Source organism: Ambystoma mexicanum, chromosome 9 (assembly GCF_040938575.1).
Source record: "Ambystoma mexicanum isolate Mex_15411 chromosome 9, UKY_AmexF1_1, whole genome shotgun sequence".
Lineage (NCBI taxonomy): Eukaryota > Metazoa > Chordata > Amphibia > Caudata > Ambystomatidae > Ambystoma > Ambystoma mexicanum.
In genome coordinates, this window is record NC_090931.1 from 195,062,260 (window position 1) to 195,079,644 (window position 17,385).

Sequence of the window (17,385 nt, forward strand, 5' to 3'; positions counted from 1 at the left end):
ACTGACAAACTACCGCCACCTGTGAGTTCATCGAGAGAGACGCGGACATCACGACACCTAGATTCTTCACCTTCTCAGTATGAACCGGAGGAGGGCCAAGAGAAGAAGGCCAAAAGGAGGACACCCAGAGTGAAGGATCAGGGGGAGAACCCACCACCAGTACCTCTGTCCTGTCTCCATTCAGCTTCAGCTAATTGCAGTGCATCCAAACTCCCACGGCAGTCAAGCACCGAGACAGGCATGACGACACCTCAGCCTGATCCCGATCTAACCGGATCAGGATCTCTGTGTCGTCAGCATATCAATAGCACCTGATGCTGAAGGAGTGGAAGAGACACACAAGAGGCCAGATGTAAATGTTGAAGAGAATGGGAGACAAGGCAGATCCCTGAGGGACACCACAGCAAAGAGAGAACCAGCCAGAAAGAAAGGGAGGAAGAGAAAGATGTTGGGTTCTATTGGCCAGGAACGAGGCAAACCAAGTCAGCAGCTGGCCTGAGATACCAGCTTGGGCCAGGCGGGTGAGCAGGATAGGGTGGTCTACGGTGTCAAATGCTGCTGAAAGATCTAGTTAAAACAGGGCCCCAACCCCACCAGCATCAACCAACCTGGCCATATCATCTTGGACAGAGACCAGGACGCTCTCGGTACCCCATCCCGGCCTGAACCCAGATTGAGCAGGATCAAAAAGGTCTGTGGATTCCAAAAAAGCAGAGAGCCGAGGAGAGACCAGAGACTCAAGACATTTCATAAAGAATGGAAGCAGTGAAACAGGATGTTACCCAAATGTTTTCCTTCCCCAAAAAGGAAAGGAGAGGGGATCCTGCATTGCTTTGATGTCAAGAGAGCCCTAAACTTTTACCTGCACTGTTCTAAGACAGTTAGGAGATCTGACGGTCTTTTTTATTATGTTTGTCAGTCAGGATCCAGGTTTTCACGCTTTGGCAGCTTCGGGTGGATTGTGGCCTATTTTCTCGAAGCTTACAAGTCTCAAAGAAAATCACCCTCAAGGATCCTCATGCCCATACAGTGAGAGTTAAGGCCACTGCCGTGGCTTTTCAGCAAAATGAGCCATGGAATGTTATTAGCAAAACACATGGCTCTCCTTCAAGCTCCATCCTCTACCTCGTTTTCTCCCTCTCTCATACCGGACTGCCTGACTCCTATTCAGGCATAGTGCTCTGATAAAGATCTCTGCCTTAATGCTGGTAAGTCAGAGATCCTTCTCATTGGGACAACTGCTCCCTGATTCCCTCCCACTCACTGGCCACCCTCCTTGGGTCCCCTCTTGTGAGGCAAAAAACCTTGGGGTCATCTTCAACTCCTCTTTCTCCTTCTCTCCGCACATCACGGATCTTGCCAAGAAGTTCAACTTTCAGCTCCACCTCCTCAGAGGCATTCTCCCTTTCCTCACATTTCCCCAGAAGCTCAATGTGTGCAGACCTCTGGTTCTCTCTAGGCTGGACTAATGCAACAGCCTCTTGCTCAATCTGCCTTTTTCCACCCTTCGCCCTGTTCAACTAATCCGGAATAGGGCTGCAAGACTTATCCTTGATCTCAAGCCCAGGGAACGCATCTCTCCAGCCCTAATATTTCTCCACTGACTCCCGGTGACTGCAAGGATTAAATTCAAGACCCTTTGCATCATCCACAAGGCTTTCAGGGCTGTGGTACCTCACTACATCCCGCTTTCTCTACCTAAATACCTCCCTGCTAGAATTCTTCAATCCTCTAGCTGCAACTCTCTGTAGATCAGACGTTTCTCCAGGCAGAGAGTGGGAGGCAGAATGCCCTCCCTTCCCCCCTCAGAATATAGCAAGAACTGCTTAAATTACAGAAACATCTAAAGACTTTCCTTTTCTCCTCCTCCTTCCTACTCCCCCATCCTGTGCTAATGTCCCCCTGCCTCTGCGAGTGGTGCCTGGACCCTTATGAGTTAATCCAGAGGCTAGACCTGCCACGATCAGTCCACCCCAGCACCTCCAACCAGCATTTGCCCTTGGGCACCCTTCCGGAACTAGCTTGAATCTGGTCCACCCCGTCCATTGCACTAGTTTTCCCTTTCCCCTTGTTTTCCCCTGGCACTTGCCCTCCGTGGCTCCCCTTGGTACTTGCTCAGCCCCTTCCCTCCTCCCAGCCCTTCCGCCCTGTCCTTCATCCTCCCCCTGCACTTTGTCTTTGCACTTGCAGTCAGAATGTCACAAGGCCTAGTATGACCGTTACCGTTTGTTTTTTCCTCTGCACCCGCCCCATCGTCCATTTTCTGTCTTGTGGCACCAGGAAACACTTGTGTACAGGTGCCATACAAATCTCCAATAAAATAACATAAAGTAAAGCAGCCATGTGGGCTTCCCCATCGGACTTCTGCAAGCATTACTACGTGGATGCAAGCTCCAGAACAGATGCTAAATTTGGCCAGTCAGTTCTTCATAATCACTCTCGGTAGTCCTTTAGGTTCACCTCCTTGGAGTATTTATGCTACCCAATCTCCCATAAGTGTGGAGGAAAGGGGACACAATGTACATGTATGGAAACATTACTCACAGTAGTGACTTCTGTACTCCTAATCCATAGACCCCTTTCCTCCATAACCTTGCCCTCCACCCCCCAAAAATGGTTAGCTTAACTCACCTGACAGGCGGGTTCAGGATCCGACATTTGTGGTTGGTTGGGCTTCGGGACTGGCCGCGCCCAGTTACATAACAACTCTAAAGAGGAAGTTGCATTTTTTGTCTATCTAGTCTCATTCCCACTGAAAAAACTTCATAAGTATAGAGGAACCAGCAGTGCTTAAAGTGGGCCGGGGCCTGCCGAGGCCAGGCCCCGGCAGTCTCCAAAAAGTGAGACTGACCCGGGGCCCTGCCGGGGCCCCCCCATCCCACCAAGCCACGGCGGGTGCATCTCCCGCCACAGACGCGACGGGAGATGAGCCCGCCGGCCGCCCATCAAGAGGTCAGGCATGGCAGAGTCAGGCAAGCCTGTGACTGACAGACTTGCCAGCCAGTCACAGCTTGAGCGACGCTGTGACTGGCTGACACTTCTGCCAGTCACAGCTGCCTTTTGCAGTGCTGCCGGAAGAGCACCTTGGAAACTAACTTCCTCTGGCAACCCCTCGGGAGGGTTACCAGAGGAAGTTAGAGTCCCGGGAAGGAAAATAAATGAAAGAAAATGCGTGCAAGGCTCGCATGCATTTTCGTTCATTTATTTTCCTTGCCCCAAACATTCTGCTGTTTGTTCCCTCGCATGCGAGGAGGATAGCATACTTGCCAACATTCTGTGACCAAAAAGATGTGTAGGATTTTTCAAGTTTCAAAAATGATAATTCCCATAACAATGACATCACAGGGAAATACAAAACATGCAAACAGCACAACATGGAAAGATGTTGAAATGTAAAAATTGAATAATTGTGAATGGTAACTTAACACCAAATTGTCAGCAGATGCTGTGTGATGGTGTTAAACTCTGCCACTTGCTTTCACTGGTGGTTCACCTAAGAGTTGTCCCGGCAAGAGTGCTGGACAGAGTCAAGTGGCGGTCAGTTCAGTGGATTGGTCTGAGTCCAATTAAAGTAATCACCTACCAGTCCACTGTATAGACAGACTAATGTGTTGCAGGCTTTGTCCTGAAGCCTGCCTTAGAGTCACAAAAATTACATGCCGCCACTGTAAAAAGCAGTAGGATCTGTCACTGAAATTTGTAGGCGGTAGGACTGCTTAAAAGGCAGTAGCCTACTGACTAAATCTGTAGGGTTGGCAAGTATGGGATTGCATGCATTTTCTTCTATTTATTTTCCCATTGCACCATTTGTTACACCGAAGTCAGCAATATCCTCATGGTGGCTCTGTGAACCAGCCTGGTGCGCCCTGATATTCAGTTGTCTTTGGTCCTCTGGACTATCTTGGTTGTGTGAAGCAACATGGGCATTATGTTGGGTAGTTTTCCTTTGCCTAGCACAAATATGAAGCATTCTCCTGACCCTTGATGATCATTTTCTTCCATTTATGTTCCCCTGATTTTTATTCCTGGTGCTAATTACTGCATTTGGCATGCCATACCGGATTTGATACCGGATTTGTTTCATACAATTCTGGCCCTCAACACCCTGATCTTTATTCCTGGTGCTAATTACTGTACGTCCATGAGCAGACATTCCACTTTCACAATATCATTTCCAATGTACAAAGCACCTTTCATTTTTGATTCATGGTTGGGACTTTGCTGTATTCTAATTTCATAACAAAATGGGAGAGGGGCTTCAATCGGGTGTTGACAAATCCTACCCTTGTTACTTGAGTGTGGGCCAATACACCAGATAAGGCCTTGGCCCTGGGCTATAACATCCCACTATGGCATTAGAATACTGCCTGTGTCACTGCCTAACTTTTCAATATTCCTGAAAATTCTAATTGTCACAAGTGGTTTGCGGTGTATTTAACTGTTGCAAATGACCATTTTAAAATGCCACCTGGCAAATAAACTTTTTTTCTTTTTCTTTTGCAATGTTTTCTTTTGCAATGTGACTCACTAGCAATGTGCCCTTATTGCCAATTTTTGTTCTATAAAAAATGCATGGGCACAGCATAAGTGGCAGACATGGGTAGCATAAAATCTGGTTCACAAATAAAATAAGCTATGTTCAGTGCAGTAAACCACATAAATAAATAATCCCCTTGAGCTTTGATTTGTTATACTTTAAGCCATGTAGCAAGCAGTCTGCTACACAATATGTACTAAGTAATGTAGGCCCGACCAGTTTTACCATGTCGCATTTAGGCCCCGCCCACCAATTAGGCCATGCCCATCACGTCTTAGGCCACACCCCCAAATGAGGGCCCCCCCTCAGTTTCTTACCCCACTTAAAGCATTGGGAACCAGGACTATGGACTTGGGGTGCAGAACTCACTACAGACAGTAACTTTTTCTTTGTTCACATATTTCAGGAATAGGGCATGCTGCAAATAGACTTTTATGTGACGGCTAAATCCTGCGGATGTTTTATTGATTTAATATTGTTTTTTTAATGCACTGCATGCCACTGGTGGTCTCAGCGTGGCCGTGCAAGAGAGATGCCGCAAGAACGTGATAGGGGGTGTTACAGAGTGATGAGGGAGGTTTTGAGGTCCTTCCTGAATCTGAGGAGGTTGACTTGCAGGCCGAGGGAGATGCAGTGAGAGTTTCAGAGTTTGGCAGCGAGATATGAGAAGGGTTTCCTATGTTGGGTCTTCTTAATTGTTGTGATTTGAAGGAGTGGAGGATGAATTTGCAAATGAAGATACATGGGTGGATGCTGTGAAGTGCTTTGTGGATTATTCAATGAGCCTCAAATTGTGCTCTTTTTCAAGACAGGGAGCCAGTATAGTGAATTCAGTCCTAGAAAGAAGTGGTCTCACCAATTGAAGTATATCAGGAGTCTGGCCACAGCTGTTTTCACATTCTGGAGGCCAATGAGCTGTTGGATAGCTAGGTGGATACGGATTCCGTAGTCTAGGTGGTGGAGATTAAGATGTTCACAGTGGGATTACGTCGTGGAAGAATGTATTTGGAGGAAACAGGATTTGTTGACAGAAATGACTTGGGATGTGAGGGAATCGTTTTAATCGATAATGCAGCCAATGTTTTTAATGTAAGGCAGTAGTGGTATGTATGCTGATAAAATAGCTCCGTGGGTTGAGTGCTTGGTGCTGTGATCTGTAAGTCACAGCTTTGAATCCCGGCAAGGGCAACTCAGCCTTTCATCCTTCTGAGGTCGATAAATGAGTACCAATTTCAGTTGGGTGATATTGTATGTAAATATGTGCTCTGTAAAGTGCTTTGGATAAAGGCGCTATATATATAACACTCATTATCATTAGTAGGACAGTTTCATAGGGTGGAGGACCAAAGACATTCACTCCGGAGGGGAGGGGTGTCTGACAGCAGCAATATTTCAATTTTTAGGGGGGGTTCAGTTTAGCCAATTCAGTCCCATCCAGATGTTTATGGTCTCAAGGCAGGGGACCGGGGTGGATCCATAGGAGAATACTTTTTGACCAATTGAAGAAGAACTGGTGCGTCGTCTGCATAACTGTGGAAGGTCAAATCAAAGAGAAAATGATACTGACTAGGTGCAGAAATTGAAGAGGAGGGTGGACAAAGCAGAGCTGACAGAGGCTCTGAGAAGTAGGGGGGATTATAATACACTGAGATCTGTCTTTTATGAACACTGTACGCTAGAGCAAGGCAGTGCGTTGCAAGCTGGTGATGGATTGGACAGTGTCCAGCAGGATCTGATGATTAACTGTGTCGAGTGACGCCAGCTGCCATACGAAGATCATCAAGTACAACAAGTCCAGGACAGATTGATTGCCCCTCCCCGGGAGGTAGCCTGCTTGTTCCGAGTTAAGGAATGTGTTTTCCACAATGTGAGCTTGATCTGGCTTGCAAGCTTCACATTCTAGAAGCTTGGCAAGAAATGGAGGTTAGAAATGGTTCCATAGCTAGCCACGTGTGTGCGATACAGGTTTGGCTTCTTCGGCGGGGAGGGAGCAGCAACTCCTTTAAGGGGAATGGAAATCCAGCCCGAAGAGAGGGAGCGGGTCACCATGCTCAGGGCATGGTTGTAAATTGCTGACCACAGAGATGTAATGATTTTTACAGGGCATGGATCAAGAGGTGATCTAGAACACTTGCACTTGGCAAGAAGAGCCTACAATTGGCAGATGAGGTGGGGAGGAGAAGGAGGAGAAGACAGGGGTTTGAAAATGCAGGGGGTGGAGTGTCGCTGATGCGGATCTTCGGGCTGGAGTGGTGTTATCACTGGCAATATTTTTTTCTGATGGGCAGTATATTTGGTTTAAAACAATAAAGCCGGGTTGACAGTTGTTGTGATGGGGCAGTGTTAAGGGGATCCAAGGGTTTGAGAGTTTTGATAGTACTTTGAAGAGTTCTGCTGGAGGATTTTTGGCTTCCAAGATTCTTTTGGAATTTTATGAATTCTTTGCATAAAATTATGATGCTCTCTATAATCAGAGGTCAGATAGGCCAGTTAATTTGTCTTGAGGAAATTAGATTTTTCTCTAATGTGTTTCCAAGAACACATCCATTCCTTTTGAGAGTTTGGATGGCAGAATTGAGCCATTTAGCTTGTGGATGTTGTGTGCTGGTGTGAATGGTTTTGATTGGCAGGAAGTCATCAAGAGTGAAGGTCAGCCGCTAGTAGATGGTGTTAAGCATACGTTCACTAGAATTCGTAGTAGTTTCTTAGAGCCAGTCTAACAGACCCTGAGCAGTCACATTTTTCAAAAGGAAGAGTTTGATGGGAGGAGATTTCTCCACCAGTTGATGGGTGAGGGGCACAAGTAAATGTGTGTTTTGCCCATACACTCTTTTTCTGTCTTACTATGGTTTCACTCCTATCTGTCTAACCGTAGGTTTTCTGTAGCCACTCTACCTCCCTCTTTAGTTTGGTGTTCGTCGAGGTTCTGTTTTAAGATCTCTCCTGTTCTCTCACTACATTTCTCTGCTTTCCCCCATTATTGTCTCATTTGGCTTCTCTTTTCACGTCTACGCTGATGACTCTCAGAACTTTGTCTAATGTGTTGCCTTTTCTGATACACTTCACTATTCTCTTTCTGCCTGCCTCCTTGCTTTCTTTATCTAAACGCGTATAAAACTCAAGTTTTCTTTTTCCTCTCATCTATTTCGCTTTCTGCCCCCTCCATCTCTCTCGTTTCCCCCTGCCCTTCTTTCTTCCTCCTGCTTTTAATGTTGGCGCCCTCTTCGACCAATCTCTTGCTTTTCCTCCCACATCTCTAATGTGTGTCGCTCCTGTTGTGATCATTTGTTTCATGCATGCAAAATCTGTCATTTTCTTTCTTTCTTCCTTGGTGACTAAACCACTTACCTCTGCTTTTATTCTCCTGACTTGACTATTGTCCTGTCTTTCTTATGGGCCTCCCCACCTACCAGCTCCCTCCCCTTCACTCTGTCTTGTTCTTTGCAAAAGATGTCTTTTGCGCCTTGCTCTTCACTCCTCTAGTTCTTCTTCACTTCATTTTTTTCCTGGCTCTCGCTTGACTCGCATCTTCTTTTTCATCTCCTTTCCATTGTCTTCAAATTGATTAAGTGAAAATTGAATATAAAATGGGTTAATTTAAAACGAAATAAATATCACCAGGCTTAAAAAGGGCTAATACTCCACTGCGCTGACCACTTGTAAAATCAATAACTCTGAATTTTAATTGTTTCTGCGACAACAAATGTCAACCTGATTGGTGCAGATAGGCATCATGTGTTCTATTTAATGACTTCTTAACATCCACGATCAATTCCTGCACATTAGGTCCAAAGTCTTGAAACCGAAGGACTCGGCGCCAATCCTTTAAACGTATTTTGTTTGAATAATCAGTAATGTAACAAGATACTTTTCCAACGGTTTAAATCCCCAGCAACATGAAGTCTTCTATGCGGCTTTCATTAGCCCCTCATCCTCTCCACAGCATTAATCAGCACGCGAATCGGTGCTTTAAGGATTGGCGCTGAGCCATTAGGTTTCAAGACTTTGGGCCTAATGTGGAGGAATTGATTGTGGATGTTAAGAAAAACACAATTTCATTGGACATACTTAGAATTACCTGAGGAAACAATGAGCCCTTGGAACTCTGAGATTAGGAATTAATTGGATTCAAAGTACTGGAGCAGTTTTAACGCCCTGATGAAGACCGGTGTTTACTAGGTCGAAACACATGCTGGCGAAGACTGAACATTAGTGATGACTGCATATTAAAAATAATTGCACACCTAATATGGAACCTTTCATGAATCACTTTCGGGTATGAATTAGGTTAATAGGTGCATGGTGCATTGGTCAGATATCAGATGTTTCAGTATGTAATTATCATATACACAACTTTGAAGTAAGAGCATGACGTTCTAAGATATTTTTATCACTGCTGAGGCAGTAGTGATGGGTGAATGTATGTAAAGACTTCACTGTGGCTGCTCGGCAAAGCGCATGGTGGCAAATATCTTTTCATAACCATGATTTCAAGTTAAGCAGAATAGCTATTATATGACAAAAAAAACATACCTTCCGATTAATGGCATTCGTCTGATCTTTGTTGCAAATAAGGCTTTTTAAATGTTCTGCAAATTCAATGTTATCTCGCCGGGGACTATGGAGAAGAGGGTTGGGCAAGCAGCTTGAAAGGCGTTGTTTAGTCTTCTATCCGCCTTGAAGGTGACGGAACACTTGTTTGTAGTCTAAGTATATGTATCTATTAATTATTCCATACAGGAGAATAATTAGTTACTTGCCTGTAATCTAGTATACCAGTATGGACATCATTCTAGACTCACATGCGTTCCAGTCACCCTCTCCTTGAGAGGAACGATTAGTTGTAGTTATAATGCCATCAAACATACTGTTCTCGAAACCTGAAAGCTGGTAGCTGTTTCCCAGGAGCCTTTGCTATGTGGCACCCTCATTGGCTACAGCTTGGACCGTCTCTAATGAGATTGATAGGCTGGAAAGGTTTTGCGTATGCATGCCTGATGGCGGGATTTATGCTAAGCAAGTGAACTTATAAGGATGTCTATACTGGAGCTGTGAAGGTAAGTAACCTATTTGTACCCTGCACTTTGCCTTTATGTGTGATGAGGGAAAGACATCTGCATTTATAAACTGGATACTGTCTGTTAAATAAGATCTCTGCCAATCAAACGATGCAGGAGAATAGTATGGGCCACTGTGTCAAATGCTGGAGACACGTGGGCAGGGCCAGTGCACCGGCTGCACTGCTGTCCATCATTCTCTGGGAGTGATTTTGTGAAGAATAGGTGTAGACACCTTGGAGCCAGCAAAAACTGTAAAGTGGGAAAACGTCCCGGGAGGACAGCTCAGTGGCGACGTGCTTGCCTTGGAAGCAAGATGACACGAAGACAACACAGGTTCGATCCTAGGGTCCGCCCTTAGAAACCTCTGCTATTTAAGCACGTTATAAATATGCAACTAAGACAAAAAAAACAATGGCGCAAAAGAAACAACCTATTCCTGTAACAGCGCCTCGATGCCGGCGGGCTATGTGAGCTCTTTAAAAGTGCTAAATAAATAAATTAATACCCAATGGATACACAGATCCCAGAAATGAGCTGTTTGTTTTGTCCATCGAGCTTCGGATTAATAATGTGATTATGATGTGCGCCTGCACGTGTACAGCATACTCCTAAAATATGCCTCTTTCGCAGAGCAAGCTCTCGCTGCAGTCCTGTGCACGCTCGAGCACGTGCTGACTAGAAAATAGCACGTAACAAGGTGCTGCTACTCGTTTTTTTACTGCTTACCAGTTCAGGCGCAGTCCACGTGACTTGATTAGTTCAAAAGAGGCTAGCAAGTAAAATGAAGAGGGGTGCTCTGCAAAACCACTCCTGAGCTGTGAAAATGGTGATACAAAGTAAGGGCAACTATTAACAGTAAAAAATAAAGGAAGGGGATGTCAGTCCCCGCTCACTTCGACCTCTATGTACGAGGTTGCTCTAAGCACGCAAAAGAAGGATATTGATTTCTGTGTTGTAGTGAAGCATGGTGCAGCCCTTTTCTAGGTTTCCAAGGTGAAAGGTTAAAGGGCTTCCAAAGTGAAAGGGAGGATAACTCAGGGGCACCGTGCTCACCTTGGAAGCAAAAGGGCACGGAACAACACAGGTTCGATCCCTGGGCCCGCTCTTAGAAACCCCTGGGTACCAAGTGCTTTGTAAATAACCTTGGAGACTCATCACAATTAAAATGGGATGTGACGTTGCCAGAAATTAGCATGTAAGGGTGAAATTTGCACATTTCATTAAATTGGCTTTGCTTAACCACCCAAAGTGCACAGGACGAATGGCATTTGCCGTTCACAAAGGACATTTTCTTCTAACAGTGTTTTTGAAAACGTTAATAGGTGTGCATGTTTTAAACTCCATGAACCAATACAAATGTTTTCCCTGGAACTTGCAGTTCCGAAATGGGACATTTCACCTTTAGTTGTTGTTTCATCAGGTTACATAGTGCAGTGGTGAAGTGTCTGGCCTGCAAACCTGATGACTGCGGTTTGCTCTCTGAGGTTGGCTTTAATTCATAAATGTAAAGAGGGCATCTCATTTTAGCTGGTGGGGGCTGAGTCCACCCGCGTGTACCCTCGACTTGAGCCCTGTATCAATACCTATCTAGCGCCTTTACAAATACTCTGACCGCAGGCCATGCTGTGGGTGAGACCTACATAAACACACTCTGAAATGGTTCCAAATGCTATTTACAGGCTGGCGGATTATTTTGTGCTGGAAGGTCTATTCGTTAATAAGCAGTTGTTTACAGTCTTATCAGGGCCTCCAGCTGGTCATTACCTGACCCAAAAGCTTTCCTTTTTAACACACATCATCAGAGCTTTGCTTTCATTTCTTTAGTAGTACTTTCGAAGTGAAAGGGGGGAAGAGAGAGACCTTGTAGGCGGTTCAGGAGCCCGATAGCAGAATCCACCTGCTTTGAGAGGGCCAGGATGGACTCGTTCACTCTGCTCTCCAGGGTCTCCAGCAGGCGCTTCATGAGGCAGCAGCCGCAGGCCTCGTAATCATCAAAGCATCCTAGAAAAGAAGGCATGGCAGGTACATCTCGGATTAAAAACATGCTTCAACCAATACTGATTCCAAGCACATTTACTCATATGTGTGACTGGGAGGCGGGCAGAGCTGCACAATCACTTGCACTACTCCAGCCATTGTGCCAACCCCTTGCCCGGGCAGGGGGAGAAGGTTTAGGGTCAAGAAACTTGATGACCTTTTATAACCCCCCAAACCTGGATCCCATTCAGGAAAGAGATTCTAAAGTGGGGTTTAAGAGCTAGATTCTCTCCAGCAGGTTATAGGGGATAGCTGCCCAAGCGGGGGATTTTCAGCTGGGGCCAACTGGGTACTCATTCTCCTTGTATATTTCCCATGGATTCCACCGTTCTGTAACAATCACCATCAGAAGAGCAATGGGACTATAGAATATCTTCCACCCGGGAGCAATAATAGCCTTCGCGTGTTGGGAGCAGAGGCTTCGTTGGGCTAAGACTGCATTGGGCCCTACTAATTGGATGGGGAAGTTGTTGCCCCCATTGTCCTCCCACCATATCAAGTCCAGGTTATTTCAGCACTTTGATCAGGATGCCCCACATGTGTGTATTAAATCATAGGTGACATTCCTGCACCCATGCCATCATGGCACGATCCATGCATTGGCAATTCTGTGTTGTGGGTGTGGAAAGCAAGAGACATGCCTTGCTGCATCATCTAGAAGGCAGTCGCCCTCAAGCCTCAAGTCACCCAACTACCTCGCAGAGAAACTCAGCATCTCTGGTGGACAGCCCAGCACAAGACACCAGGACATGTGCAGACTTCAAATCCTCTGCTGCAAAAAGGAAAGGACCCGAAAACAAGCCTTCTCTTACTACACCCCAAGACTATGGAATCAGACTCGCTCCCACGCTCCTACAATTCAGAAAAGAACTCAAGACCCACCTCTTCAGGGACTCTCTCCTCAACGCCTAGGCCATCCCGTCACCCCCTGCGCCACCTGACTCGCTAGATGCCACCCGCCCCTCTCCTCCCAGCCACTTGGTATAGCTGTACCCCTCCTCTGTCCCCCTCTGTATGCTAGCCCCCACTGTATATCTGTTCTGTTGTTAGCTCTGAAAAGCGCTATGTTATGCATTTGTACTGTTGTATACCTCTGTAAAGTGCTCCGTTGTGTACCTCTATTGTTGTATACCTCTGTAAAACGATAGCACTTTAAGCAATGAGAAGGACAAGAACCAGTCTCATCGATGAGATTCCAAATCTCTTGCTGAAGCATCTCTTACCATTGCCGAAAGGGGGCGGGAAAGTCCCATCCTGCGACGCGAGCGATGCTGCGTCCTGCGAGGAATTCAGCGAAACTGTGAGAGCGGTCACGAAGGCAACCCAAATCCAGGCCCCTGGAAGAATGGCAGGTGTGAACATTAGCAAAAATACTGAGTGGAGACTGAAAGAGGCCAAAATGGCCAGAGCAAAATATCTGAAATCAAAAAAGGCCAACCATGCATTCCGACAATAATAGCGTATTGACTTCGATAGTGGTTTTAATTATGTCATTCTGAAAGAGAAATGAGGGAGGGTTACAGGCAGCTGGAGCCAAATGAGAGCTATGCAGGCTCGTTAATTTTGCATCAACTGAGGTGTTTGTGGAAAATTAAGGAAAGGTCAATACTATGCCCATAAACCTGGAGGGTCGTTACTTTGCACCATAGCCTGACAGATAGCACTGTGAGTAGAGCCCGTGCTTTGACATGTGCTGATGCAGGTTTGAATCCCGACAGGGCCAAACTCAGCCTTTCATCGTTCCGAGTTCAATGAGTGAGCACCACACACCATGGGTACTAATAACCAGCGATCAAATGCCTGAGGGTTCGTAGCGCTTTATAAATGCAAATGATTATTATTGTGCTTCACTCCCATTTTCTCCACTTGGAGCCTGTAGGCGCCTTGTTCCGGCCCATTTCTGTACACTTGGAAATCCCGCCACACACAGAGAATCCACTTCCCAGCAAATCAGTGCAATATGCGGGGCCAGCCCCACGGATCTGCCGATTTTATTACGTATCCAAGGAAGGAGGACCGGGGTAAGAGAGAAACGTTGCAAGCCCGTGGATCATCAGTTCATAAGCAGTGGCTCAGTGGTTCACTGGGCTTATACTGTCTGTGCAGAAAGGGTCAATGGGCCTCATTACAAGTATGGCGGTAAGGCAACAACGGTGCCAGCAAGGCTACCTCCAACCACGTAATGAGGCCCAATGAGTCCTATACCCCAATCCTTTATGTGATGCCATTGCTGGTGTCAGCAGTGTGAGACGGCCCCATGACAGTCTACCTCCCGTTTCTATCCCATGTCCTGTGGGCAATGCAGATCCTAGCGGAATCCCCACCTTCAGGCGCCGGTCCACGGATGTGTGTCAGGATTAAAGCGGGCTGCAAAGGGATTGTATGCTAGAAAATCGGTTTGGGTTTATTTGTCCTAAAACATGATCAAATTTATTTGACCTTTTTTCCATCTAAAATAGACGTCCCGCAACCCACCCCCTTCCCCTCAACCTAATTTATACCCTTACCCACACCATATGTATATTTAATTAAATTTGACCCAAAAAAGGTCAAAAGAATTCGATCAAACGTTTTAGGTCAAATGTTTTTAGGTCAATTATGCTAATACCAGAAAATCAGAGTACCCTGTCCACGTGTAAATGTTTGAAAGGCTCTCAGACACTATCTGTGGGGCAGGAACCCACCCAAGGAGTGAGATACTGGACTCATCTTCATATCCATGGACCACAATCTCTTTCTTTTTCATATTCTTGGTTGTTGTCAGTTATGTTTACTAGTTTAGTTGTGTAACCTGTACAGAAAATCGCTAGTCAAGTGTCAAGATTGTCTGCATGTCTAGAAGGCGGGGACAATGAGGCAGATCCTCAAAACTTTCATTTGTGCAAGCGATGAAATGTGCTTCCGCGTCCCATGACTCGCACCAATGAAAGTAGCTCCACGTGCACAAAAGACTTTTGAATGTGTGCATGATGGATGTGCATATTCAAATGCACTCCTCCCCACCCCCTTGTGCCCCTGCACAAGTAGGGCGGCATTTCTGTGCATTTAAAGTGCTAGGGGCCTGTATGTTCGTCCTGAGTACCCATAAGAAATCTGTGTAGGCTCCGCCCACTCCCGCAGTTAATGGGCACCAACCATAGACACCTCCCTGCACGTGATTGGGACAGGAGCAGGGGGGTGCAAATAACTAAACAGTACCACTCCTGGCCCTGTCTTGCGCTTCTTTTTATAGCAGAAATCATCTGTGTGACTCACCTTTGCTTCTTACTCCCAATATGTTCAATTCTCTGGGTAGAATATGCACATGGAAGAAGTGTTTCCTTCCAATGCTGCATTTTGTTGGCTGAATTACCTCCAATCACAAATGGTGGCGAATGGCGTTTGAGCCTGGCTAGCGGCGTCAAATTTGAATCGGTTGGACCCGCCTTAGACATATTTTCTCATCAAATAGCCATTTGGGCACCAGTCACTATGCCGAAGAGAGTTTCTCATTGCCCATGCTATCCCCAGGGACAAAAAAAGTGTGCCTGCACACTTCAGAGGTTTTTCCTCAGTAATTAACCATTCCAGCACCATGGACAGTGTCTACACACCTCAGTGGCGGGGATCTCTTTTTGCTATTGAGCTGGATGGACCCCAGCCGGCCCATAAGACTAGGGAGTCTCCAAACAGCCCTTTAAAATGAGCAGCAGCACCCTTGAGATAGATGGGGATGCAGATTCGAACTCTCGCATCAAATAATAATGACAACTCAATAGTTTGGCAAATGAAGTCCGTTTAATGAAAAGTACAAAAAACGGGGAGTTCAATGAACATCAGCAACTTCTCGTTCTTCCTTTTCGCTTAAACTCCGATTCACTTCAGAAAAACTACAGCATTTATACCAAAAACTCGTCATCACTGACGTCTAATCTAAAAAACCTAACATTCAACTTGATTGGTTATAGGAAGGTAACTTTAATATAGGTACTATATCTGTATATGGTAACGGGGAGAGGGGATTGGATGCTAATGTCAGGTTGGGCAACTAAGCCCTTCCTTCGAACTGGCTACTGTAAACGCCACTAAAAGTACAACGTCCCTTTGGCTCTACTCTCTATAGGACCCTAGATTACATGGTCCACTATGATTGGGTTGGCATTGATCCCACACATTCTTTTCCACTTGGGTCTAGCAGCATGCAGAATAATTAGCCAGGTGCAGGGAGTAGAGCTGCACCCCAGCTTCCCTTCAATTTATGGTACAACCAATCATCACCTCAGTGGCAGTGTGTCAATTACTGCTTTGTAGTTTGGCCTTGAGTCTGCCTCTTGGTCTGAGAAAGTTAAGGAGTATTGGAACGACTAGGCTCCATGCGCAGGTGTGAAAGTTTCATCCCTTTCTGCCGCCTTGCCACGTGACTAGGACACTGTGAAATCGGCCTCTTCTTCAAGCAGTTTTGTGTATTTGATTTAGTCCTGTCAGTCGTATACCATATGCGTCTTATCTCAACCTTGCTCAACAGAGACTCTGTTATTCTTCTCTTTAACTGTAGGCATTGCTAGCCGGTTCCAGCCTGATACGATCTTGGCCTCTTTTCAGGGTTATCTTCAGCAGGGTTTCTCTCCATCTTTCCTTCTTGATTTGTGGCTGCAGGCCTCTCTCTAGAGGCCTTTAGAAACCTCTATTCAGTTCCGCTCATGTGCGCAGTGGATTTTCACTTATCTGTAAAGTGCTTTTGGGGTAGATATATGTATAGTTAGTGCCTGCCGCAATCTATTTTTCCTACTAAGCGTAAGCAAGCTCCACGATTTCTTTGCTTCTTGCAGTTTCTTGCATATGTTCACGTTTTAACTGACTTAATGTCTCCGTCGGGCGTATGGCCTATGCTTCTTCATCTTGAAATCACCTGTTTCACCTTAGGCTTGAGATGTCACTTATCCATGGTGTTTCATCTCTTTATCAGCATTCTTAGGTCATTATATTCTCTATGTGCGTCAGTCTGATTTCTCATGACGTCACCAGTCGCCTTCTTTTAGTATCTTCTTGGTTTCTTCGGGTATTCCATTCTGACAAACGTTCTTTTGTCATGCCTGTTGATATGGATTTCTCAGTGGGTACCTTACTGTCCAGGTTTGCTTGGGTGTCGGTACTTCAATAGGTGCTATTACTCTAATAGGCACTGGGCAGAGCCCAACTGCGACTCTCTGCTGGTTTAACTGTTCTCCATACGTCATATATTTTGACGTGAATGTTCCTGGCACTTCGAATGGGGTGGCTGGAGTGCGGATGATGCCTGGCACTTCCTCTTCACTGTCAAACCATTCCAATCATGGTATTGATTTAGTTCGACAAAATCACTTTGCTTTTTTATTTAAATGGGTGAGCCCCTAAACTCCACTATTTTCACTGGCGTTTCATTAATAGACCATCCCAACAACGGACTCTGATGCTCTGTGTCTGCGCTCCTCGGGCGCAGGGAGCTTCCCTAACAAACCATTGCAGCACCACAGTCTGATGCACTATGTCTGCACACCTCAGAGGCAGGGAGCTTCCCTAACAGACCATCCCAGCACCAGGCTCTGATGCAGTGTGTCTGCACTTCTCAGAGACAGGGAGCTTCTCTATCCCAATACCGGGGTCTCATGCAGTGTGTCTGCACTCCTCAGAAGAAATTAGCTTCACTAACAAACCATCCATTCAAGCACCTATCCCAGCACCAGGCTCTGATGCACTCTGTCAGCACTCCTCAGAGAGAGGGAGCTTCACTAA

At 45.9% G+C, this 17,385-nt stretch overlaps 1 protein-coding gene across 1 annotated transcript in view; it reads right to left on the reverse strand.

Moving 5' to 3' along the window:
* The window catches only part of LOC138487293 (uncharacterized), a 56,211-nt gene that overhangs the window by 20,711 nt on the left and 18,115 nt on the right, over window positions 1-17,385 (reverse strand). The window contains exons 3-4 of the mRNA XM_069613905.1: window positions 12,858-12,971; window positions 11,458-11,598 (exon numbers count right to left, since the gene is read on the reverse strand). Of these exons, the coding sequence (XP_069470006.1) occupies window positions 11,458-11,598; window positions 12,858-12,971 (255 nt within the window). The remainder of the gene's footprint in view (window positions 1-11,457; window positions 11,599-12,857; window positions 12,972-17,385) is intronic.